The 21,427-nt window shown below is 54.9% G+C and overlaps 12 protein-coding genes across 12 annotated transcripts; 4 read left to right on the top strand and 8 right to left on the bottom strand.

Moving 5' to 3' along the window:
* Positions 1 to 1,536: 1,536 nt before the first annotated feature.
* JN550_004506 (uncharacterized protein) lies at positions 1,537 to 3,460 on the top strand (the record flags this gene model as incomplete). Its single annotated transcript, XM_049316029.1, has 6 exons — positions 1,537 to 1,737; positions 1,784 to 1,941; positions 2,003 to 2,480; positions 2,566 to 2,965; positions 3,071 to 3,171; positions 3,233 to 3,460. The coding sequence occupies 6 exons, from the start codon at positions 1,537 to 1,539 to the stop codon at positions 3,458 to 3,460; spliced, it is 1,566 nt and encodes a 521-aa protein (XP_049173578.1).
* A 184-nt stretch (positions 3,461 to 3,644) lies between these two features.
* On the bottom strand, positions 3,645 to 5,561 carry JN550_004505 (uncharacterized protein; the record flags this gene model as incomplete). The annotated part of the gene is made up of 1 exon (XM_049316028.1): positions 3,645 to 5,561. The coding sequence occupies one exon, from the start codon at positions 5,559 to 5,561 to the stop codon at positions 3,645 to 3,647; it is 1,917 nt and encodes a 638-aa protein (XP_049173577.1).
* A 203-nt stretch (positions 5,562 to 5,764) lies between these two features.
* On the bottom strand, positions 5,765 to 6,523 carry JN550_004504 (uncharacterized protein; the record flags this gene model as incomplete). The annotated part of the gene is made up of 1 exon (XM_049316027.1): positions 5,765 to 6,523. The coding sequence occupies one exon, from the start codon at positions 6,521 to 6,523 to the stop codon at positions 5,765 to 5,767; it is 759 nt and encodes a 252-aa protein (XP_049173576.1).
* A 604-nt stretch (positions 6,524 to 7,127) lies between these two features.
* On the top strand, positions 7,128 to 8,098 carry JN550_004503 (uncharacterized protein; the record flags this gene model as incomplete). The annotated part of the gene is made up of 2 exons (XM_049316026.1): positions 7,128 to 7,610; positions 7,688 to 8,098. The coding sequence occupies 2 exons, from the start codon at positions 7,128 to 7,130 to the stop codon at positions 8,096 to 8,098; spliced, it is 894 nt and encodes a 297-aa protein (XP_049173575.1).
* A 159-nt stretch (positions 8,099 to 8,257) lies between these two features.
* Positions 8,258 to 9,385, bottom strand: JN550_004502 (uncharacterized protein; the record flags this gene model as incomplete). Its single annotated transcript, XM_049316025.1, has 4 exons — positions 8,258 to 8,913; positions 8,999 to 9,130; positions 9,222 to 9,265; positions 9,324 to 9,385. 4 exons carry the CDS (start codon positions 9,383 to 9,385, stop codon positions 8,258 to 8,260), a joined length of 894 nt encoding a protein of 297 aa, XP_049173574.1.
* A 565-nt stretch (positions 9,386 to 9,950) lies between these two features.
* JN550_004501 (uncharacterized protein) lies at positions 9,951 to 10,419 on the top strand (the record flags this gene model as incomplete). Its single annotated transcript, XM_049316024.1, has 2 exons — positions 9,951 to 10,041; positions 10,178 to 10,419. 2 exons carry the CDS (start codon positions 9,951 to 9,953, stop codon positions 10,417 to 10,419), a joined length of 333 nt encoding a protein of 110 aa, XP_049173573.1.
* Positions 10,420 to 10,727: 308 nt separating this feature from the next.
* On the bottom strand, positions 10,728 to 11,308 carry JN550_004500 (uncharacterized protein; the record flags this gene model as incomplete). The annotated part of the gene is made up of 2 exons (XM_049316023.1): positions 10,728 to 11,078; positions 11,138 to 11,308. 2 exons carry the CDS (start codon positions 11,306 to 11,308, stop codon positions 10,728 to 10,730), a joined length of 522 nt encoding a protein of 173 aa, XP_049173572.1.
* Positions 11,309 to 11,867: 559 nt separating this feature from the next.
* Positions 11,868 to 12,371, bottom strand: JN550_004499 (uncharacterized protein; the record flags this gene model as incomplete). Its single annotated transcript, XM_049316022.1, has 3 exons — positions 11,868 to 11,931; positions 12,027 to 12,158; positions 12,259 to 12,371. The coding sequence occupies 3 exons, from the start codon at positions 12,369 to 12,371 to the stop codon at positions 11,868 to 11,870; spliced, it is 309 nt and encodes a 102-aa protein (XP_049173571.1).
* Positions 12,372 to 13,031: 660 nt separating this feature from the next.
* On the bottom strand, positions 13,032 to 13,997 carry JN550_004498 (uncharacterized protein; the record flags this gene model as incomplete). The annotated part of the gene is made up of 1 exon (XM_049316021.1): positions 13,032 to 13,997. One exon carries the CDS (start codon positions 13,995 to 13,997, stop codon positions 13,032 to 13,034), a length of 966 nt encoding a protein of 321 aa, XP_049173570.1.
* Positions 13,998 to 14,536: 539 nt separating this feature from the next.
* JN550_004497 (uncharacterized protein) lies at positions 14,537 to 16,212 on the bottom strand (the record flags this gene model as incomplete). The annotated part of the gene is made up of 3 exons (XM_049316019.1): positions 14,537 to 14,938; positions 15,020 to 16,016; positions 16,067 to 16,212. 3 exons carry the CDS (start codon positions 16,210 to 16,212, stop codon positions 14,537 to 14,539), a joined length of 1,545 nt encoding a protein of 514 aa, XP_049173569.1.
* Positions 16,213 to 17,041: 829 nt separating this feature from the next.
* Positions 17,042 to 17,795, top strand: JN550_004496 (uncharacterized protein; the record flags this gene model as incomplete). Its single annotated transcript, XM_049316018.1, has 2 exons — positions 17,042 to 17,477; positions 17,539 to 17,795. 2 exons carry the CDS (start codon positions 17,042 to 17,044, stop codon positions 17,793 to 17,795), a joined length of 693 nt encoding a protein of 230 aa, XP_049173568.1.
* Positions 17,796 to 18,264: 469 nt separating this feature from the next.
* JN550_004495 (uncharacterized protein) lies at positions 18,265 to 20,655 on the bottom strand (the record flags this gene model as incomplete). The annotated part of the gene is made up of 3 exons (XM_049316017.1): positions 18,265 to 18,861; positions 18,916 to 20,299; positions 20,426 to 20,655. 3 exons carry the CDS (start codon positions 20,653 to 20,655, stop codon positions 18,265 to 18,267), a joined length of 2,211 nt encoding a protein of 736 aa, XP_049173567.1.
* Between the last annotated feature and the right edge of the window lie 772 nt (positions 20,656 to 21,427).

The raw sequence follows: 21,427 nt of genomic DNA, 5'->3' as shown, positions 1-21,427 counted from the left end.
CACGCAATGAGGAACTCGTATGGGCAGAGGAGCACCGACATCCTGCTTGGGCACGGGGACCGGCAAGACCGACTCCGCTAGAGGAATTATTGCATATATCCCTCTCTGCATGGCCGTAGATAGGGGTATTTATGTAGCTTGTACGAAATTGTTCCCGGAAACCCATGCATTTGGCCTCTGCATGATATACCGGCTTTAGCTCTTGGCTCTTGGCCATATAACGTTGCAATCAGAGCTCCAAGATATGCCATCTTCGTGTAGCGGGACTAACCGAGATGACGGGACGTGGCCCCATAATGGTGACATGGGGGTACACGTCGAATACTTGAACAATCTCAGTGAAAAGCAAAGCCCAGCTCTGGTAGCGCTCACTTCCTAAGACAATACTCACCATGAGAGCCTCTTGTTATTTCCAACATGCACGCATTCCTCTTGAGGAGTATATTCATGGATGGTTGAAGAATGTGATATCCTCCTAGGTTAGTTAGACTCTTATCGTGGTAAATGCTTTCCCGGTATTCACTGTCATCTCTCATACACGGTTTTGCAACAACCAGTGTGGAGACCCCTGAAGTTAAGCTTTGATACTTGGCTGGTCATGCTACTACAATCCTTCACCACGAGGGAAGTTCTTTAATCCCTGTATTGGAGTTGGAATCGAAGTCGACATCCTATGGGCGAGGGAATATTTCTGTTTCAGCATCCCACTGTGGCGACTACCAATCTCTTGTGATTCCAAGGCTTTCTTTGTCACAGCTCACGTATGTCTCGGTCCAATGGCATCTACACATCTCACCCCAGTCTTGAGGTCTTTCATAGTGCAGATTTTGCGGTAGTCAGCCGTTAGACTAAACAGTCTTGCAGCTTTAACAATGCGCGCCGCCAAGAGGGCGGACGTGGGGGGTGCGGCATGGTTCAGCGACGGCTGTAAAATGTCGCCGTAACGCATGTAGTTCTATGCTGCGACGCTACTAGACCTCGGCCCTTTAATCCTGGTTGTCGGTAGTAGTTGGGGGAGCGGTCGATGATAGTAGATGTTTATGTGGGACCTGATTGGCCAATTGGGCTTGACGTGATATTGCACCATACAACCTCAATGCATTTGTCGTCATCTTCCCCTAGACTGATGAGTCGACAGATCCAGATGAGAAAAATGTTTGGCTACAATAATTGAAGATACGGGAATCTTACGAAACTCTTAGTTGATCAAATAGCGAGCCATGGCTCATTAAGCATCCAGTCCCATCCTTATTCGGTGTCTAGGGTTGACGTGATATTGTGCAGCACAGCCACATTCTATCAAGTATTGAAAGTTCCGGGTGGTGTAGAATGTCCATGGGGAAAGTACCTGCAACGCGGCTCGGTCCAAGCTCTCGGGACCAATGTGCCCTACGTAAGACAACGTCCCGCAGGGGGTGATATATCTACGCCAAGCGGCCCACTGAGAATACTTGGCTTCTTTAGGTTACTTGGCTAGCTCACTAGATTCGAGTTTTGCTTGTAGTATCTGTAATACACTGTATTTTGTGCTTGAGTATGTCGAGACCGCTAGATGATCTCTCCTCCGACGAGAAGAATGGCATTTCGTCACAGTCGGTGCGCGCAGACAATACGGGTACATTCGCAGATGGTGGTCACAACAAGTTCTACGCACCGATTGGAAAATATGAGGGCGCCCACAGATACGATCCCAACGTTCAATGGTCGGATTTAGAAGAGAAGCAGCTCATCAGAAAGGTATGAAGACGGCATCTCGAAAGTGGATTATGCTGACTCGCCCCAGCTTGACTTCAAGATCTGTTCATGGGCGTGCTTGATGTTCTTCGCGCTTCAGCTCGACAGAGGCAACATCCAACAGGCACTATCCGACAACATGCTCAACGATCTAGGTTTAACCACCAACCAGTATAACTATGGCCAAACCATCTTCTATCTCAGCTTGTGAGTTCCGTCGACTCCTTGCGGCGAATGTACTCGGATTACTAACCGGAAACTACCGTAGTCTATGCGCTGAGCTGCCCTCGCAGATGATAAGCAAGAAACTTGGGCCCGATGTCTGGATCCCGATCCAGATGGTATCCTGGAGCATTGTCGCGTGCTCTCAAAGCCGTATAACCGGCGAGTCGTCTTTCTACGCAACCCGTGCTCTCATGGGTCTCATTGAGGGTGGCTTTATTCCGGATGTCGTGCTTTACCTCTCATACTTTTACAAGGGCAAAGAGCTTCCCGTCCGCCTGGCTTTCTTCTGGTCTTCCTACATCATGACCTACGTCATCTCGGCATTCTTGGCCTACGGGATACTCCACCTCCGTGGTGTGACGGGATGGGCAGGATGGCGGTGGCTCTTTGCTCTGGAAGGTGGACTGACGGCGATCATTGGCTTGCTCTCTTGGTTCTACTTACCGCCGTCGCCGACGCAAACTGCTAGCTGGTTCCGAGGCAAAGACGGATGGTTTTCGGAACGCGAGGAAAAGATCATGGTGAATCGAATACTTCGCGACGACCCTGGAAAGGCAAGGCGGTCCTGCTAATCATCAAATTTGACATCTGTTAACAAAAAGGCAGGGTGACATGCATAATCGCCAAGGTCTTACGCCTAAGCTGCTGTGGCAAGCAATGAAAGACTACGACCTGTGGCCCGTTTACTTCTACGGGCTTACGTGGTCGATCCCGTCCACCCCAATCACAGCATATCTCACACTCAACCTGAAGAACCTGGGTTTCGATACTTTCCAGACCAACCTACTAACCATCCCTGCTTACGTGCTGTTTCTGTTGCAGCTCCTCTTTTGGACTTGGTACTCGGAGAGGATCAACAATAGATTCTTGATAGTTCTCGTCACCCAGATCTGGGTGCTCCCGCTGGTCATTGCCTTGGAAGTTCTGCCGTCCAACGCCAGCCCGTGGGCGTGGTACGCGCTGAGCGCCTTGTTGATCGGCAACCCTTATACGCATGCAATTGTGGGTGCCCTGAAAATTCAATGGGATTTTCATTCTACTAATTCTTTGTAGCTTGGTACGATGGTAGTTTAAGCTTCTGACACCTGATGTCTGTACTGACTTGCCCAAGTGGCTATCACTTCCAGGAATGCGGGCACGGTACGCACACGCACCGTCGGCAGCGCTTTCTACAATATGTGCGTCCAAGCAAGTAACATCATCTCGTCGAATGTGAGTAACCTAAGTGCTTGGAATAGAGGTGCTACGAATGTAGCTGATGTCTCGGCCTCAGATTTACCGGACGGAGGACTCACCCTACTACCGAACCGGCAACAAGGTTCTTCTTGCAATTATTGCGTACAACATCGTCTACGTGTTCTGCATGAAGGGCTTTTACATGTGGAGAAATAAGCAGAAGGAGGCGAAATGGAGCACCCTGACGACCGAGGAGAAAGACGAGTACTTGAAAACTACCACGGACCAAGGGAGCAAGAGGCTTGATTTCAGATTTGCTCATTAGGTGGCGAAATATTTCCCCGTCGAAAGCCACGGGGAACAAGTGTGATTCCGGTACGTACGGTTAGTAAAGAAGATAGTGCGCATAAGCGTGACAGATGGTTAACTTGGTTAGGGTATTTGGCCGCTGCATGCCTCACGAATCCCGCCATACTTGGGTTTTCTCACTGGCATCTGACACTGATTGACTACCGAACTGTGATTGCTACCTTGATCACGACCTCCTGATCGAGCATTCCGAGCTCCAGCTCAACCTTTGCCTTGTATCGGTCAACACCTATCTCAACTGGACTCTCCACTTTGGCACTTCCCCAGAGCCCCTCCAGTCCATTTATTCGCTCTGCAGAGTGCATTCCGTACAGCCATGATGCGTCTTGGACACAGTTCGCATCGAACGTTTTCATCTTGCGGTTCCAGCGCAACAATACGGCCAAGACCCCAAACTTGTCGTCATCCCGCAACCTGTAAGACATGACCGCCATTTTACTCCACTCAGTCGGCATGATGCGAATGACCTTCAGCTCTGAATGCCATGAATCATTAGGCCACACGTCCTCCAGAACTATTCCGGGTACCTGGATGAACTCAGTGACGACAAACCCAAACACACGAGGAGTGGAGTGCCCGGGAGGAAGTCGGATGGACTGGCGGACATAAAGATCGGTTGGTGTAATGGATCCTGGATCCTCGACTTGGTTTGGATCGTATCCCAGATAGGCACCAATAGTTCCGTGGTCCTGCCTGGGCTTTGCGACAACCGGATCTTCCGGATCTTCAATGCCCAAGGCTTTGCGGATGGAGAACTTCGCACGCGTACGGGAGGTGGGCTCGCGGCCCAACGACGTGTTCATAGGAACATAACCGCTACTGTGGTAATGATTCTCCTGCGTTCCGAATACCCCATAGTGCCCAGTTTCGCTAGTAATACTGTAAATTGGGTAGTTGGAAGACGGTGGGGGCCAGGTTGACCCACGCGGGGTTTCTATATACTGATCTACCTTTTCGTCGTGTCGGCGTGTATCTTTCACTTGCAGCTGTTCGGGCTGAAACTCCAGCGCATTCCAAATCTTGTGTGCCATGATACGAGCATATTGGTTATGCCACAGCCGTTTGATGTAGATGCCAACGGGTTCTCCTTCTGGCCCTGGGTCTCGACAATTGAGGAGGGCAATGAACGTGTCGTCTTCTTCTGAGTTCGGGTACTGCAACAAGCTCATCTTGATGGATATCCCTTTGTTAGTGTTGGTGAAAGGTTGGCTGTCCTGTAGGTTATCGACAGACGCCATGTTGCGCGATAGCTTGAAATAGGCTGGACTAGGTGCCAGAAGACCATGATAAGACGTGTCAGAAGGGACCAATGCCCTCCATGCGAAAAGCGAGTGATCGTCCGAGGCTTTCATGATCTCTTCCTGTAAACGAATGAAGGCTTTCTCACCGCCTTCACCATAGAGCATTGGCATATTGACATCAAAAATCCCGAGCAGACAATATGCCATGTCTTCAGACCTCGTAGTCTCCCTGCCTGCTGCCCAACTCATCCGTTGCGCCACACTCGCCGTGGTGGGATCGCAAGTGACGAGAACCTGCTGCGCAACACCGAGCATCATCGACAACTGGTAAACCCAGTCGGATTTGGTGAACAAGAAGGTCCAATCACTTGCATAGAATCGACAGTTGGCAGGGGCAATCAACTCCTGCAATGTCCAACCTCGGGTTAACCAACGGCATGATTGCACGGCCGAGAACTGTTCGCGCTCATTTTCCCAGGACCCATTGGTCAAATCATCCAGATATATGAAGCAAACGCCTGCGTCTTTGTACCATCTGTACATGGAGTTAATGGCTTCTGAGAGCTCTGCAGAGCTCTCCTTTCGAATGCAACACGTGTCAACCCAGATCCAATTCCAGCCACCCTCTCGAGCCTTGGAGGCAAAGCGGCCAATCTTGATATATCCGAATTTCTCTTTGGTGATGGCATTCGGTTGGATCATTTCATCGTGCGAGACCTCATGCGAGCCCCAAGTATGAGATAGGATGGCGTAGGGGGGGACCGCATTGTCTGCAAATTCCCTCAATTGCAAAGACGCCGAGTCTAGCAGCTTCATGATCGAGTATCATCGAGATTGTGTAGTTTGCACAAACCCACGCCGGTATTGCAACCGAAATTGCGGGCCTTTGAACTCGAGAACCGCGCACGCTGTGGTCAGGCTATGGTATCGTGGCTGGTCAGTCAGACACCGCAATGCGGAGCTTGACCGCCGAATCCGGGTTGGCTGGGTCGGGCGAATCCTCCGGAACATGGAGCCCATCATCCACGGGCATCAGCCGCAACCGCCTCCTTGAGTCTAGCCAGACGGCCGTCGATCCACGCCTTCTGCCAAGCCTCTACCTTTCCGCCCAAGACGATGCACGTTGTCGGCTCAAGCAGCACAGTGCCTCGAGCGACGACGGTGCCTTTTTTCAGCAGGATCTTTTCCCCGATGTTCATGGTGCCAACTCCAATCTTCTCCATGCGCTTCAACTCCAGCGCGTAGACCTTCTGGCCCTTGCAGTCCTGCACCACGAGGCGGTGGGTCGAGTTGCGCGGCGTCGCCTCCGAGCCGGGCGGCCCACCCCTGAGGTTCGGACCCGTGGCTATGGCCTGAGTCGCGGCGCTGCTGCCGTAGGCGCCTTCCTCACCGCCGTCGTCGCCAGCCGCAGGGAGACGTACGATCTCTCTGCCGCGGGTTTGCTCGCCGCGGGCGATGGCCTCAAGTTCCTCGACCTGCTCCCATTTGCTCTTGGTGAGGTTGTCGAGGTCCAGCACCTGCACCAAAACGTCCTTGGAAAGCCTCGCCTCCTTCACCCCTGGGTTGGTAGTATTGGGTGGGAGCACGCCTGCAGTCGCGTCCAAGACTCCGGGATTGGTGAGATCGACGGCCATTAGACGAGCCCTGGCCGTCGCTGTCAAAGCCGGGAGCGGTGGCATGGGGTTGCGGTTGGGCAGGACGTTCTGAATCCAGGCCAGCGTTGGAGAAGGCAGTCCCTGGCTTTGCAGGCTGCTGCGGACTTGCGAGGCCAAATCCATTCCTCGATATCTGGACCCGTGAGAAGGGATTGTGTTGTGTGCTGTGATTTATTATGTCCCACGGTCCAAGTCCGAAACTGGAACAACGGTGTAGAAAAGATTCCCAGTCTTAACCTGCCTTTGAGAAGAGAGCATCTGCGCATGACCCCTAAGATCTGGCTAGCAGACGCGACATTGCAACTTCCCATTTACACGAAGGCGTCGGTCGATACACGTCGTTACACAACATTTGAAGTTGGCATTACGGAGTACCTAGGTATCTCCTGCTGGGGCATCCCTACGATGCAGGCCACTAATGGACTGCCTTGCGGGCGCTCCTCTACCTAGTGCCACAGTGGCTGAACGCGTGTAACTCAGAGGCCACTCACTGACTGGCGCCCCTCCCCAGCCTTGATCCCTGCCGTAACCCAGCTATGCTTGTACTGTAAGCTGTCAGGATACGTAACTCCTTATCCCACGAGAGCTCCCACCGTCTGTCGCGGGCTTGCGCATGCGGATACCGCCTCAACACACACGCATTGAAGAAGCTAGCTACCGGCGTTGTCAGAGGTCCCGAGCTGGCATTCACCCACACCCTTCTCAAAACACACCTCTTCCTGACGCCATGTCGACCATAGCCTCGCCCAGGGAGCCACCCCGTCGTGTGCCCTCCCAGACCCTCATAACGCCGACCTCCTCGACGCGGCCCTCGCTCGACGCACCGCGGTCCGTCACGGGCTCGCCGAACCCCAACACTCCGCCGACCGCGCCCTCGGGCCCGGGCGGTGCCAAGAGGAACCGTGCCGCCCTGCGCGAGTACTACAACCTGCGCGCCAAAGCCGCCGCCGGCGCGACGCCGACCGTCGAAGTCACAGACCCAGTTGGCGAGCACCATGAGGCGTCCGAGGTCCCGCCATCCGAGGTGGACAAGGAGGGATTCGATGCCGAGGCCTTCGTGCAGAAGACGGTGAACGACAGCGGGATGGAGGAGCTCCTGCGCTTGTACACGAGGACACTGGGCGAAATACGGGCGTTGGACGCGGAGAAGAAGGCACTGGTCTACGACAATTACAGCAAACTCATCTCGGCTACCGAAACGATACGGAAGGTAGGTGTCTCTCTCCTGATGCCACGTGGATATGTCCAGAGGTGGTGTAGCCGTGGGCCGGGGCTGACCGGATACAGATGCGAGCCAACATGGACCCCCTGAACCCCATGGCCTCCACGCTGGACCCAGCAATTGCCCAGATATACTCGCAAGCTTCTGAGATACGGGACTCTCTACGACAAGCCGTGCCGAAAACGACTGCGTCTCAGGAGGAAGCCGAAGAGACTAGGCAGCGAAAGCTACGGACACAACAGCTGGCCCTCCACGTCCTGGAGACGCCGGACAGGGTTCGGGCTCTTGTCAATGATGGCCGCCTCGAAGACGCCAGACAGGTGTGGAAATTGCCGCGGAAGCTCCTCCAGACATGGAAGGAGCAAGGAGTAGGGGGCGACGACGTGGATGCTTGTATTCAAGACGGCGACAGTGCACTACGGGGAGAGCCTGGCCGGTTCAATTGGCGGCCCGCAAAAGCCGAGGATACTGACTGATGGTCTCAAGAAGAGAATCTTCAACGAGAATGCGGAACGTGCCCTTCTCCAGGGAGTACAATCACTTACGCAAGGTCGACCAGCGTTCTCGTCAAATATTTCCTCCATTCCACATCGCTCACCTCTGGCCATGAGAAACGATGAATGCAAGCACCGACACTATAGCTGTGTAACATCGATGGTCTCAAATGGGTCCCGGTCCTTTGTGCTCACCAAAACCGAAAAACCCTGGCCGCCCAAGGCACCCTCGAGTTTCTTCTCCAGCATCGGCTTGAGTCGTTGCGTCAGGTATTGGCGCTCAGAGTTGCTGTGGAACACGGTCACTACCGTCTGACCTAGGTGCACGTGTCGCAGGGCGGCGTGGTGGCTCATCTCGCCTGTCACCAAGAGTTGGGCGTCGCTGTCTTGGAGGATGTCGGAGCCGGACCCGGCGCAAACAGCAACGCTGGAAATCTGCTGCTCGAGACCTGACTTGGTTGCAATCGACACATATCGCTGGTTGCCAAGGCCGACCGAAAGGTTCCTGAGCAGGTCCTTCAGTGGCATCGGGGTTTCAAGAGCAACACTCCGGCCATAGCCGGTGCCTTGGTGAGCTTCTGGGAGGGTGCGGGTGATTGGTTGAAGCACGGTGGACTTGGTCTTGACTTTGCCGTCCACCAATATGTCGCACAGCCAGTCATTGAGTCCGCCATGGGCAGCATCCACAGCAGTGTGTGGGCAGTAGACGGCGACGCCAGCAGCTATGAGGCGGAGCAGCGATGCTTGCATGGGATCTCGGTTTGTCAAAGATTTGAGGCCCCTGAAGATGACGGGGTCTGTCCATGATTAGCCGCAAAACTTGTTTCTTTCTCCACAAGTAGTCAAGTCGCGCAAAGGTGTATAGCTAGCTAGCTCACTTACGATAGCTCACAATGATACTGGCTTGGGCCTGCAACGCCTCGTCGACGACCGGGCCCGAGAGATCGTTGGTCAGGAGAACGGTTGGCTCAGCCTTTTGAGTAAGTCTTGCATCCTGAGCCTGGTCAAGCAGTACTGTGACGCGACATTAGCACCGACTGAACCCAGTAATTTGGAACGAGACTGTAGCAATAGCACCCTGGGGGATAAGTCTCTCCCAACTTACATCCAGTATTGTCCCAAGCACTGTCAGCCAAAGCCTCCGGGAAACTAGTCCTACATTAGCCAGAATGTGCAAAGTAGCATTTTTGTCATGTGTAATACTAACAGTTCCCGCATAGCCTGCACGACGGTATTCGTAAAAGAGGGGAGCGGCGTGCTGGTAGCCATGGTGTTCAAGGTGTGCGCGTGTGAGGCCCGGTTGGCTGGATATTGATGTCGCAGAGGACTCGGGGCAGTGAAGGACGTTTTCAACAAACAAGGCCGTGCGGTCCAAGGAGTCACAGAACAGGCACGTCTCAGAGGGCGTCCGAGGAGCATCAGAGTGGGCGTCGGTCGACCAGCTTACCGAGGTGGATGTGGTGTGTCTACAGGGAGTTGGCCTGACGTATGTATATGTGTAGTGTAGTGTAGTGTAGTGTAGCTTGGTGTGCAAAGCTGCAACTGTTACTGGGCCGTCAGAGCTCCAGCTTCAGCCGCTCGGGCCACTGGCAAGTCTCGCCAGCTCCCAAGGCCCAGAGTGGCAGGAGTGGGTTTCCGACGGTGCTTCAGCCACACGCACAGAGCCCCCGCCCCCCCTGCAACGTGGGGTAGCTCAGGTGTCTTGGTCGCTGTACCGGCCGCCCGTCACAGTGGGCCACCCGCTGCTTTCACATGGAGGGGCAGCTGCATTTCATCATCGCCGAGGACGGGCAGCCCTGAGCATCACTGTCGCTTTGTCGCCCACCCAGAACCAATGGCAGACGCGACGATAACAGAAGCCTCTCTCAAGAGCGCTCTGGCCGAGCGCCTCGGCGCCACGCATGTAGAGGTCACCGACATGTCCGGTACGTTTGTCTCGTAGCTCTGTTCGTCTGGGTCACTCGCTGCCGCCCGCGATTCCTCGCTTACAAACCCCATCCCATGTCTCCCGATGAACAACGCACAGGAATGAATGCTGACGCTCATGCTGTACTCCGACAGGCGGCTGTGGCCAATCCTTCACCTCCCTCATAGTCTCGCCCAAGTTCTCCGGCCTCAACTCGCTCAAGAGGCATCGCGCCGTAAACGCGGCGCTCAAGGACGAAATCGCCGCCATACATGCCTGGAGCGCAAAATGCCAGACCCCGGAGGAGTGGGAGAGGGACAAAGCCAAGAGCGGCGGCGAATCCAAGCCCCCGATGGACGGCACCGTGGGCGGCCAGGTGCAGGGTGTCGACGCTTGAGCCATGGATGGCAGCTCTCCAAGCTGCGGAAAGATGGAGGTGGGAAGAAGGCAGGAACACGCCAGTCGCCGAGAGTCGGTGCTGGTGCATGGCTCAACAACGCAGAAGCCAAAGAGCCTGCGTACATGTGCGATATACCTCTAGGCCGATGTAGGGACGTCCATACTTGGATAGAGACTCCAATTCTATCGGCAATGAAATAAGGAGAGGAGGCCCTCGACGATGGCCTACACTTAACTACGAATGATGGAGCCAAGAACCGAATTTCAAAGTTTCAACCAGACCACTCACTCCCGCCTGCAAATGAACTAGACTTGAAACTCCGGTCTGCTTTCCAATTCGCGCACCAAATCCTTGAATTCCTGCTCCCCATCAGCCGCTCGCTTCTTGAAGGCCGCCATGTTCTCCCGTGCCCATTCGACGTCCTTGCCGGCCGGAGGCACAAGGAACCCCGTCTCCCATGACGAGATGATCTCGCCCGTAATCCAGACACCGTGCAGTTCCAGCTCTGGCTCTAGTGGCGGCCTGCTGGTGTCCCTGTGCGAAGGGTGCACGATCCGCGCCCACGCCGCCACCAGGTCGGCCGCCAGCGCGTTGAAGTCGTCCTGCATGCGCGTAGGGCCACGGCGCACCTGCGCTCTAATGCGGTTGTTTGGGCGCTGCCGGGAGGCCTCTGTCAGCAGGGAGGGGGGCAAGCAAGGTATACGAGATGGCTTACAGCGTTGCCGGCAACGTATGTGTCCTGCTTCCAGGCGTCGGTGAACTTGATGTTCACAAATAGCCGTGGCGTGGTGAACTTTTTGCTGTGGATGTCCGTGATCGCGGCTGCTAGCTCGTCCTTCTGGCTTCTCGTCAACGGCGCAATGTGTTCCACCTCGTAGAGAGGCATGGCGAATTATGCACCAGTTCCGCTTTAAGATAGGGGGGTTGCGAGTCGAAAAGACGGGTTATCTTTCAACTAATCATACATCCGTCACTTGGCATATAGCACATCTCAATCAAGCTTGGTCAATTACCATTCGCGGTCCAGAAAGGATATATAAGCAGGTGTGCAAAGTCCTAGTCTGAAGTGACTGTGGACAGAGGAGGTCGGCCCGGCCACACGGGCTGACGTTATATTCGATATGTAAGGTTCGTATAATCCAATCGAAGCTGAATGCGACGAAAGCTCACCATAATTTTGTATACAACTGTTTTCACGCTGTGACGGCGGCAATTGGAGGAAGGTATCAGGTTGTATGTTTTGATCATTTGGTATGACTGGCTCCTCTACTCAGACGCGCTCGATGCCATACATTCGATCTTCCATATCAAACTTGGCACCCACACGCTGTGAGTTTCGACATAACTCAACTTTGGCGTATCAATAAACCCTCGCGTTACGCGATTACCAAGTAATCATCCCACTGGCGTGCAAGAAACAAACGGCCCAGGGACTCACAGCCCGTTCAAAACCCCGGACCGTCTCGGCCGCCGGGGCCTCCGGGACCTCCGGGGCCGCCGTGACCGCCACTGGTGTTCAAGTCAGTTTCGTTTTTTTCATGTTGTCGAGTCAATACTTATCGTCAAGACTCGCCGTATTGGCAATCTTGAAACTGGTGACTTACCCGTGAGGTCCACCCTGACCGCCATGAGGCCCTCCGTGAGGACCACCAGGGCCGCCAGGACCACCATGGCCACCGCCCTCATGTGGACCAGGGCCCGAGGGACCGGGTCCGCCGTGGCCGCCGTGTGGGCCTCTGCAACGAATGATTTAGCAAGGTCCTCGTGACAGTTATCAGGAATGGTTAACTTGGGCGCCAAGTAGGCGACCAGGGAGTGGCTTGAGGTGTTGCTTACCCGCCTTGGTGAGGGCCACCCTCCTGGGAGCCGGGGCCGTGCTGAGGCTGTTGCTGGTGGCTTCCGTGCATCTTCTCTTGTACCTTGTGTTCGATCTTGGTGATGAGACCCATTACGTATATTTAGTGGGAGTAACTGGGAATATAACAAGTTTCGGTGTAGTATGAAAGACAAAGGCAAAGAGGCTCCTGAGGCAGTCTACGGTGCCTGTCGCGAATTGGACTTATATGCTTGATTTAACTTCAGAGAGGTGCCGTCAGATCAAGACATCATGCCAGCTGAGACCATCTTGAGGCTGAGAACGTGATGCTGGACGCGTGGCTAGTGGAGTATACTAAGCTAGCGTCACAACCGCCGTAGTATATTCAGGAAGACGTAAGCGCTGGGCTCCACAGCGATGGGGGTAAGTAACGGCCCGGGGCCGCGATAATGCCAGCGCTATTCGTCATAGTCATTCGACGATGGAATGCGTGGCGCACGGTTGCGAGACCTCATGTGGTCGAGATTCGCTGGCAAGGTTCGCTCTTTCTTGACGTCACGGAATGCCGTCGCAAGGTGTGCAGGCAAGACGCAACGCGCCCAAGTCGTTTCCACTAAACAACGGAATCAATAGTCCATTCAGTTGCCAATTGTTCCTGGTTTTGTTGAGCAATGACTTGCGTGTACTTTCGAGGCAGATCGCAGACTAGATATCTTAAAAGTCTTGGCAGCCTATGCTATGCTGCCGAGGAGCCGAGAGACTGAGGTACCCAGGTACTGTTATCCTCTTATTGCTATCTTTGTGCAAGCAGCTTGACAACTATATCCTCCAGATGCTTGATGATGGCGAAATGGTCTACGCCTTCAAGTTCGTGTAAGTCACAGTGCGGCAACTGCTTCTTCATATACCGCACCATTCGGATCGGCGAGTTTTTATCCTTGGTTCCGTGCCATATCTGGACTCTCTTCTCAAAATGGACACCCTGAAGACGAAACCCGTATGGATGCGTAAGCAAATACGCTTCTTGGACAAAGCCCCGCGATCCCTGCGCGAAGGGTTCGAGAAAGACACCCAGTAACCGTTCCCTTCGTGCCGTGGCTGCTTCCGGGCTCTTCTCCGATTCGGAGATCTCTTTTCCAGCCGCGGCTGCTGCTTTGACGGCAATGCCGTCGATCAGCTTCTTGCCGCTGTCTGTCGCCACGAACCATTTGGCCAGACCAAGCAGAAGGTCCAGTACACGCGTGCTGAAGGAAGGACAGTACGTCGCGGCCCAGGACCCGATGCGAGCCGACCACGGAACGCCCTGCGTACCCGCTTCCCAAGGCGCGGCACTGCACATGAGGCCAACGGCGGAGAGCACGTCTGGGGGTATCGAGTTCGCGCACGCCAATGCGTAGGGGCCACCACCCGAGCCGCCGAGTACGGCATAGCGCTTCAGCTCAAGGTGCTGAGCAATGAACTGCACGTCGGCGGGCCAGTCTGTGATGCGGCGGCCGGGGTAGAACGTGGACAGGCCGTAGCCGGGGCGCTCGGGGCAGACAAAGCGAACGCTGTGCCGCCGCCCTATGTCCTCGAGGCCGCGAGCTTCCAGACGCGAGCCCGGGAAGCCGTGGAACATGAAGCATGGAAAACCGGTGGGCGAGCCGGCTTCGGCCCAGGCTAGTCGTCGGCCGTCCGGGAGGTCAACGGCTCTATGATAGCGCTCTGAAGGATCAGCAGTGCGAGCGATGCCAGTTGTTGCGCGCCGGCGCAATGCCATGTTAGTATGACAGACGAGGAGCTGTCGATGATGCCGGGTTGGTTGCACAAAACGGATTGACGATATCCCCGGTGTGAGGCTTTTCATTTGGAATGCTGCTGGGAGAGTTGATTGTTCGCGTGGCAATGCGTAAGATGGTGTGGTAAGTTTATGCTAGTTGGGGGCTTTCTAATGCGGAAGTCAGGTGTCATCACACGCGCGGCCGCACAAATCTGACAGTTGAGCACATACCCGTTGCGCCATACCAATGGCACCACAGAATGGCAATCGGTATGACACGGCTTGATGTTACTGGTACAAGTATCAAATACCTCGCACCAGATGACAGAAGTATGAGTTATAGATACATAGGCATGGTATTGATGTGTGTGTAGTAGCTTTGTATTAATGAGTCAGACGTTCTTGAAACCCCTTTAGGCGCAATGACGTTCGATTACGATATCACATTGTTGTTTTCATATTCTGCCGAATCAGGAAGTCTCAAAAGTAAAGCAAGTTGGCACAACTCGGTGAGTATATTGCCACTGCTAAGGTCTATATCACGGCCCTATACGAGCCTCGTTGTATCTCACCACAGAGGAGCCGCTTCCAACAACTGCTTCTGCCTCGATCTCAACAAGGCAGGCTTCACCTATGAGTCCCGCAGTCGTCAGAGTGTTGGCTGGCCGTACGTTCTCGCAGCCGAATACCCAGGCGTGGGCTTCAGAGACCTCTTGGCAGTCCTTTTCGTCCCGTACCATGATCCTAGTTCTCACAACATCTGCCATCGTGCCTCCCAGATGCCGCACTGCGCTTGCAATTGTATCTAAAATGGCGGTGGTCTGACATCGTGAACATGAGCCTCCCATGGCAGGCGGCGGGTTCACCAGGCCCCTGGGCGGGTTCGCTGTTGTGCCCGAGACTCTTATTGTATCTCTAACTCTAACAGCACGAGAATAACCCTATGTAGATTCAGTACTTGTTGGCTCTTTGCGTTCAATTGGGTAGAACTTCAAGGTCAAGGCCCTGTGTGAAATACTTACTGCTATGCGCTCCCAGTTGGTGCCAGTACCGTACTCCAACCTATTTCCCGCAGCCACATCAGACGCTGCACGTTGATCAATCTCTCCACGAATGTGGTGGCTCAAGTCGCCGGAAGCCGTTAAGAATGGACTTCTACGATATTCATCTCCGCAATCCCCAGGGATGTCTTTCAGCTTTTTCTGGGCACGCGATATCAAAGACAGATCTTCGTCGTCTAGCTTGAAGGAGAAGGCACTCAGGTTCCCGCTTGTATACTTATCACACTCCGCGTTGAGCCGGCTGCCGACTATGACTGCTTTCACGACCGGGACATCCAACACCCACCGGGTAGCTACTGCAGCAATCGGTACACTATGCCTTGTGGCAACCTGGGATAGCGCTTGTAGAACTCCTTGAAAAGGGGCCCAACCTCCAGCTGCTCTTATGAACCGGAGGTATTTCCGAAGACTCCAGTTCAGTTCTTGCTCATTCGTGGGTTCTGGTACGGCGAGCCATTTCTCACTGAGAAAGCCCCCTAAGAGCGTGCCGTACGCAAGAACACCAACATCGTGTTCGGCACAGACCAGGCTAAGCCGGCCTTTGACCAAGCGTTGGTCAATCACAGAGCAACTGACTTGATTCGTCGCAATTCGATATCCGGAATGAAGCAATAGCTCGAGGTGTGCCGCGTCGATGTTGGTCAACCCAATCGCTTGGATCTTTCTGTCTTCTTGCATAACTGCAAGGTGCGCCAGGTTGCAAAGGTACGTAGGGTCTGTGTAGTCCCAGGCATGATATTGCATCAGAGCTATTGAAGTCTGCTTCATGCGCGACAACGCAAGGTCTACGGCTTCTTTGGCTCGCTGGAATGAGCGGTCGCCATTCTCCTGTGGGCACCATTTGGTGAAGGCTGTGATGCGAGAACCGGAAGGATTCGAAGTGTTATACTCGCCAATCACTAGCTCGGCATCGCCGTAATGGTCTGCCATATCAAAGCAGGACAGGCCTGAATCGATGCTAGAAACTGCATTAGTCTGACCTCGAGAAGAACTTCCAGTTCAACTTACAGAGAGTTCATCGCCTTGACAGCGGTGTCCCTATCGACCTGCTTGTCATGGCCCCCGGCAAGTTGCCATAAGCCATTGATGATCCGAGGAATTTCGATAGTCCCACCGATTGTGGTTCGCTCTGGTGTTGCGGAGATAGCTGCCATGACGACGGGTGTATGCAGCACTCAGCTGATATCAACCTCTGAGAGCTTTTGCCTAGGTGCTGATGAATTGCGTCGGTTTGACTTGTGAGGAAAGTACTAGGAGTGGATTTACCGAGGTCACCAATCGAGGATAGTCCTCAAGCAGCTGTGTCCATATGCGTCTTGCTTCGAACTGTGGGGCGAAGTGATATGCCATGCAAGCGGGCCACATGCTTTAGCTTACCAATAGGGCGGTCTCTTGGTTGACATCCTCAAAGTCTTCCACTCGAGCCAGTACGACTGCGTCGTTTCAATTGTATCAATCAATATCAGAAACCAAGGCATATACTTCAGAATCCAGTCGCTGCTATCTGCCAAATCCCGAACATGACTTTATAAGACATTTGATTATTGGCAAAGGAACTGCAACCCCGGGGACTTGCCAATAATCATCTATGTCCCACGATATATGCAAGAGTATATATGTGGTGAAGTAATAGGTCCTCCAATGGCCCTCTCGTGTCAGCATTCCACTTCCTTAGGAAGGTACTTCCTCATCTGATGCTGACCGCTTGAAACTGTGTGGTACCAGCCAACCATGCGTTGCCGGTAATGATTAAGACAGACGAGAGGTAGTTCCCTTTTGCAACATAATGCAGAGGCCCCGCTTGCAGGCAGCAACATAACGACATGAGTATAAAACGGCTCTGCCAAGCATCCGCCGTCTATCGACAGCGCCAAGTCTCCCAAGCTTCGGCAACTAGTAGTAGAACAACTTCTATACGCTCACCGAAACCGTAGTACCCCTTTACATCTCGTAGCCTCGCAGAGCTCGCCCGCCCCCACGGGGATGCCGACCTACATCGTCGCGCCCTGCAGCGTCGCCGACGGCGCGGCGCTGAGCCGCAACAACATCTCGGCGTTCTGGCGGGACCCGAACTGGGTCCTGTCGTGGCGGCACAAGACGCTGGAGCAGCACGTCGCCGAGGTCGCCAAGCGGTACCCGCGGAACCTGCTGCGGGACCGCGCGGCCCAGCGCCACCAGAAGGCCGTCGACCCGGCCACCGGCCGCCTGGCCGGCTACGCCCGCTGGGTGCTGCCGCCGTCGCACGCCGGGTTCGCGACGTGGCCCGAGGCCGTGGTCCCCGCGGTCACGGAGGCGGAGGAGGCCGAGATCGAGCGGGTCGCCGCGACCGCGGTGTGGGACCCGAATCCCGAGTCCGACGTCCTGGTGGAGCCTATAAGCAAGATCAAGAAGGAGATCCTGGGCCGGAAGCCCTATCTGCGTACGTGGGAGATGTAGACACGGGTGTGCTTTGAACGGGTCGCTGACTCTAATGCTTGCAGGTCTGGACTACATGGCCGTCCACCCCGAAAACCAGGGCAAGGGGATCGCGACCACCTTGGTGGAGAGCGGCATGGAACAGGCGGACATGCTTGGGTTGGACATATTCGTCCTTGCTTTCCAGGCGGGGAGAGGGGTTTACAAGCGGCTCGGGTTCCGCATCGAGCAGGAGCTGGTCCAGGATGATTCGATGTATGGCGGCACTGGCGAGTACGCTGTCTACTTCATGATATACGAACACAAGTCTAGTGGCCCGTAACGCTCAGTGCCAATACCTCATAGTTCCAGCCCTGCTCTACGCCCGTTCATGTCAAATGGAAGCCTTCTGATTAGGTGACAAGTACGTGCGCCTGCGATTCGCTTTAAGATGTAGTCGTGTCACATTGAAGCCCAGGTCAATCCTTTGGCCAGCTGCATCGCCGTCATTGTGTGTGTCTATATCGATCATCATTTACAAGGGACCGCAGCGCCACGAATCACTTGGTGGAGTTCAACAGTAATAGGCGTCTTTAGTTCGTTTTCACATTCCATCGCTGACATCTAGCAAGCGCCTGATCCTTGGACTGCATGATCAGCACCCCCACTAAGTTCTATATCAAGTTGAACACGTCCTGCGCCCCGCCGTTGGCCGCCTGATTTTTGAGGTTTGTCTGAATGCTCCAAGGATTATGCTCCGGTGTGTTTCTAGCTCCTCCTTCGCTATCTGATGGTTTGTGAGCCTTTTTCTCCTAGAAGAGGCCTAACAAATCGTCGCTGTCCTTCTTCGGCTCTGCAGGGTTGTGACCCAGCTGCTGTGCCGCTGGCGGTGGTGCACTTCCCCCGCTCAGGTCCAAGCCTGCGAACCCATTCATCAAGTCATTACCGCCGCTGCCGCCGATGTTTGCGGGTTGCGGTGCAGGCGCGGGTGCGTCGAACAAGCCCATCATATCAGCCATACCTCCACTTGGCTGTGTCGCGCTCACGGGGCTTTGCACCCGATCTGGCGTCGCCGTGGCGCTGTTCTGCTCCATGGATGCAGGGGCACCACCATCAAAGTCGATGTCCAGTAGGTTCTCGATATTACTCTGCGGAGTGGTACCATTGGCCTGTGCAGCAGCAACAGCTGAGGCGACGCTAGGGTTCTCGGCGAGGTTTTCACGCTGCTCGAGAATAGCAGCACGTTGAATGGCGTCGGCACCGTAACGTCCCTTACCAACAAATGACTCTGGTGGCTTGTGGTATACGGAGGCAAGCGTTGATAATTCCGCGAGTAGTTGTTCCAGGAGAGCAGGTGGGAGGGATGTCATAGTGGTAGTAATGGCGGGCTTTTGTGACAGGATGATGTTCTAAAGGCAGTTGGTTAGCAGGTGTATTTCGGAGGGTTGTACGAGGCATCTTACCTTTGCGACGTCAAGATCTCCAGACAGAAGACGCCAATAGACGTAAGCTCTGTCTCGAATATCGGGGTTATCGTTATCTGTCGTCGCGGCCTGTAATACTTTTTGGACTAAGCCCTGGCTACTCTGCGGCTTCTTGAGGAATAGTTTCACCACAGCCGTGAGAATCTGCAACTGTGTCTGCGTGAACTCCTCCAAGAAGACATCGACAAAGCTTTCCAAAATCTCGTCTGCGTTGCTGATCTTCTCGGCGTACTCTCCCACAATCCAGATCAATGATCCTCGTGCGTTAGGTTCATCAAGTTCGTCAATGTACTTGCAGAGGGTAGGGATGACTCCCTCATAACCCGGGTATTTCCGGAGGATGTCCTTGATGACCACGATCACCTCCTGCACAACGTAGTTCACCTTGGTAGAGATCAGATCCAAAAGCGCGTTGACGCACTTCTCGCTGGCGCTCTCGATCTTGATAGCTACCTGTCCGATGGCCTTGACGGCCCGGCGGACGAAGTCCATATCAACTTCGAGGGCGTATTCCTTCAACTCGCCCAACAGCTGCTCGTAGTTCTTCTCGTTTGCTATCCTGACCATGATCTCCAGCTTTTGAAGCTTGAGGTAGGCAGGGTCGTTGTACTTGCAGAAGAAGACACGCAGCTGGTTGCTGAGAATATCGGGCTTGGCCTGCAGGAGCAGGTCGATGTTCCTCAGGGCAACGTACTGGACCTCGGGGGCGGATGCAATGAGGGTAACCAAGGGCGGGGCCATCTTCTTGAGGTATTGCCGTACGAGATCGGCGTTGATGAGCTTCATGTGAATAAAGACCACCTTGACGGCGGCCAGGACGACGCTGGGGTTGACATGTTGAAACTGGGGGGCCACCCTCTCGCAGATGTGTTCCGACTCCTTGACGTCGGTGGGAGGGTAGGCTGCCAAGGTGGACAGGATAGTAACCCGACCCCATTCGGTGCACTCGTTCAGCGCCATCAACAGCTTCTTCAAGGTGGACGGTGAGATGACGAGGGCGGCGGTCTCCGGGGCGGTCTCGGTGATCTCGGACAGGGCCGTCACGGAGTTGGCGACAACCATGGGGTTGGGGTCTCCGATCAGCTCCTGCAGGGTCTCGAGGAAGCCGTTCTCGATACACATGGTCGGGTTGAGATCGAAGAGCTTGGCCACGCAGATGGCGGCAGTTTTCCGCACGTATGGCGACTCGTCCCTCAGGGTCTTTCTCAGGGGTTCCTCCATGTAATCCACCATCTTGTCGACACGGATGCAGCCCATGGTACGGACAGCCAGGGCGCGGATGAGGGGGTTCGGGTCCTCCGAGTCCTGGACGAAGGTGTTGACGGCCAAGATACATAGATCGGGGTGCGATTTGGCGTAGTTCCTAGGGGTTTGCGTCAGCAAGATAGGGGCCACAGGAAGCAGCCACGGTATTTGGGCGGGCGGCTCTAAGACAGCGGGGAGGCGGTAGCAGAGGCAGAGCAATGAGGATGCTGGCAGCAAGACTCACATCAGGTACAGGTAGACCAGCTTCTTCTGGTCCAGGTCGCCGGTCGCGATGTTCTTCAGGACGTCGGGGAACAGGGCCGAGACGTCCTTGCCCAGGGTCATGGCCATGATGGTCTTCTGGATCGACTCCTTGCGCTCCCAGGCATACTGCGACACGAGACCGGCGCGCAGCTCGAAGGTCTCTCCCTTCCTGGGCACCGCGAAGGCGGCACGCATGCGATTGACCGCCATGGTCGAGGTCGTGGGCAGGGTGGTTTGGTTGTGTGAGGAGGCGTGCGACAGGCGAAACGGCCAGGTCACTCGAGGTCGGCCGGTGGTGGTTGAGGGGAATCAGGGGTGGCCCTTAGGGCGACGGTGAACACATCCGCTGGCCTCCAAGTCGTGGCGGTTCGGTCAGCCGTGGGTTTCTGCGAGGCGACGGTATGCGAAAGGCGAGGGAGAGCTCTGGTGCGTCGAAGCTCCAACGCGGCGAATGGAGTTGGATCGTGAGGTGCTGGCGGCTCTGGCTGGCATCAGTGAGCCCTCCAATCGATTTCAGCCTCGAGGTGGCATTTGGACAGACGTTCAGGCGGCCAGACCGTTAATACAGCGCCCCGCCACCACCCACTTCGCCCAATCCCAGCCCAGTAGCCCGCCAAAACTGAACTAGGTACGAACTACGGCACCGCAGAGCAGCTACCTAGGTACCTAGCATCTGCTGTGTACCGTGTAGGTGTCTGGTCACAGCGGCAAAGCCACAGCTGGAGCTTCATCAGCCACACCTAACCCGAGTCTACACCACCTGGGGCCTCGACTCGTCTCAGCTGAACGCCGCACCCCAGATCCAGATCACCATTGCGAACGGTAATGTAAAAACAGCTGCCCACTCGACACGAGTCTGTCCGCAACAGTCACTACGCAGAAGCGAAGGACTGCAAAGGTCACCGGGCCTACCTCGGTCCGTTTCCCAGACAATGGTAGGCTGAGCGCTGGGGAACCAGTGTCCTAGACATCTTCACCTCCC

Source organism: Neoarthrinium moseri (assembly GCF_022829205.1).
Source record: "Neoarthrinium moseri strain CBS 164.80 chromosome Unknown scaffold12_Wmoseri_CBS_16480, whole genome shotgun sequence".
Taxonomy (NCBI): domain Eukaryota; kingdom Fungi; phylum Ascomycota; class Sordariomycetes; order Amphisphaeriales; family Apiosporaceae; genus Neoarthrinium; species Neoarthrinium moseri.
The sequence above is the reverse complement of the archived record's forward strand: the minus strand, read 5'-3'. Positions and strand labels throughout refer to the sequence as shown.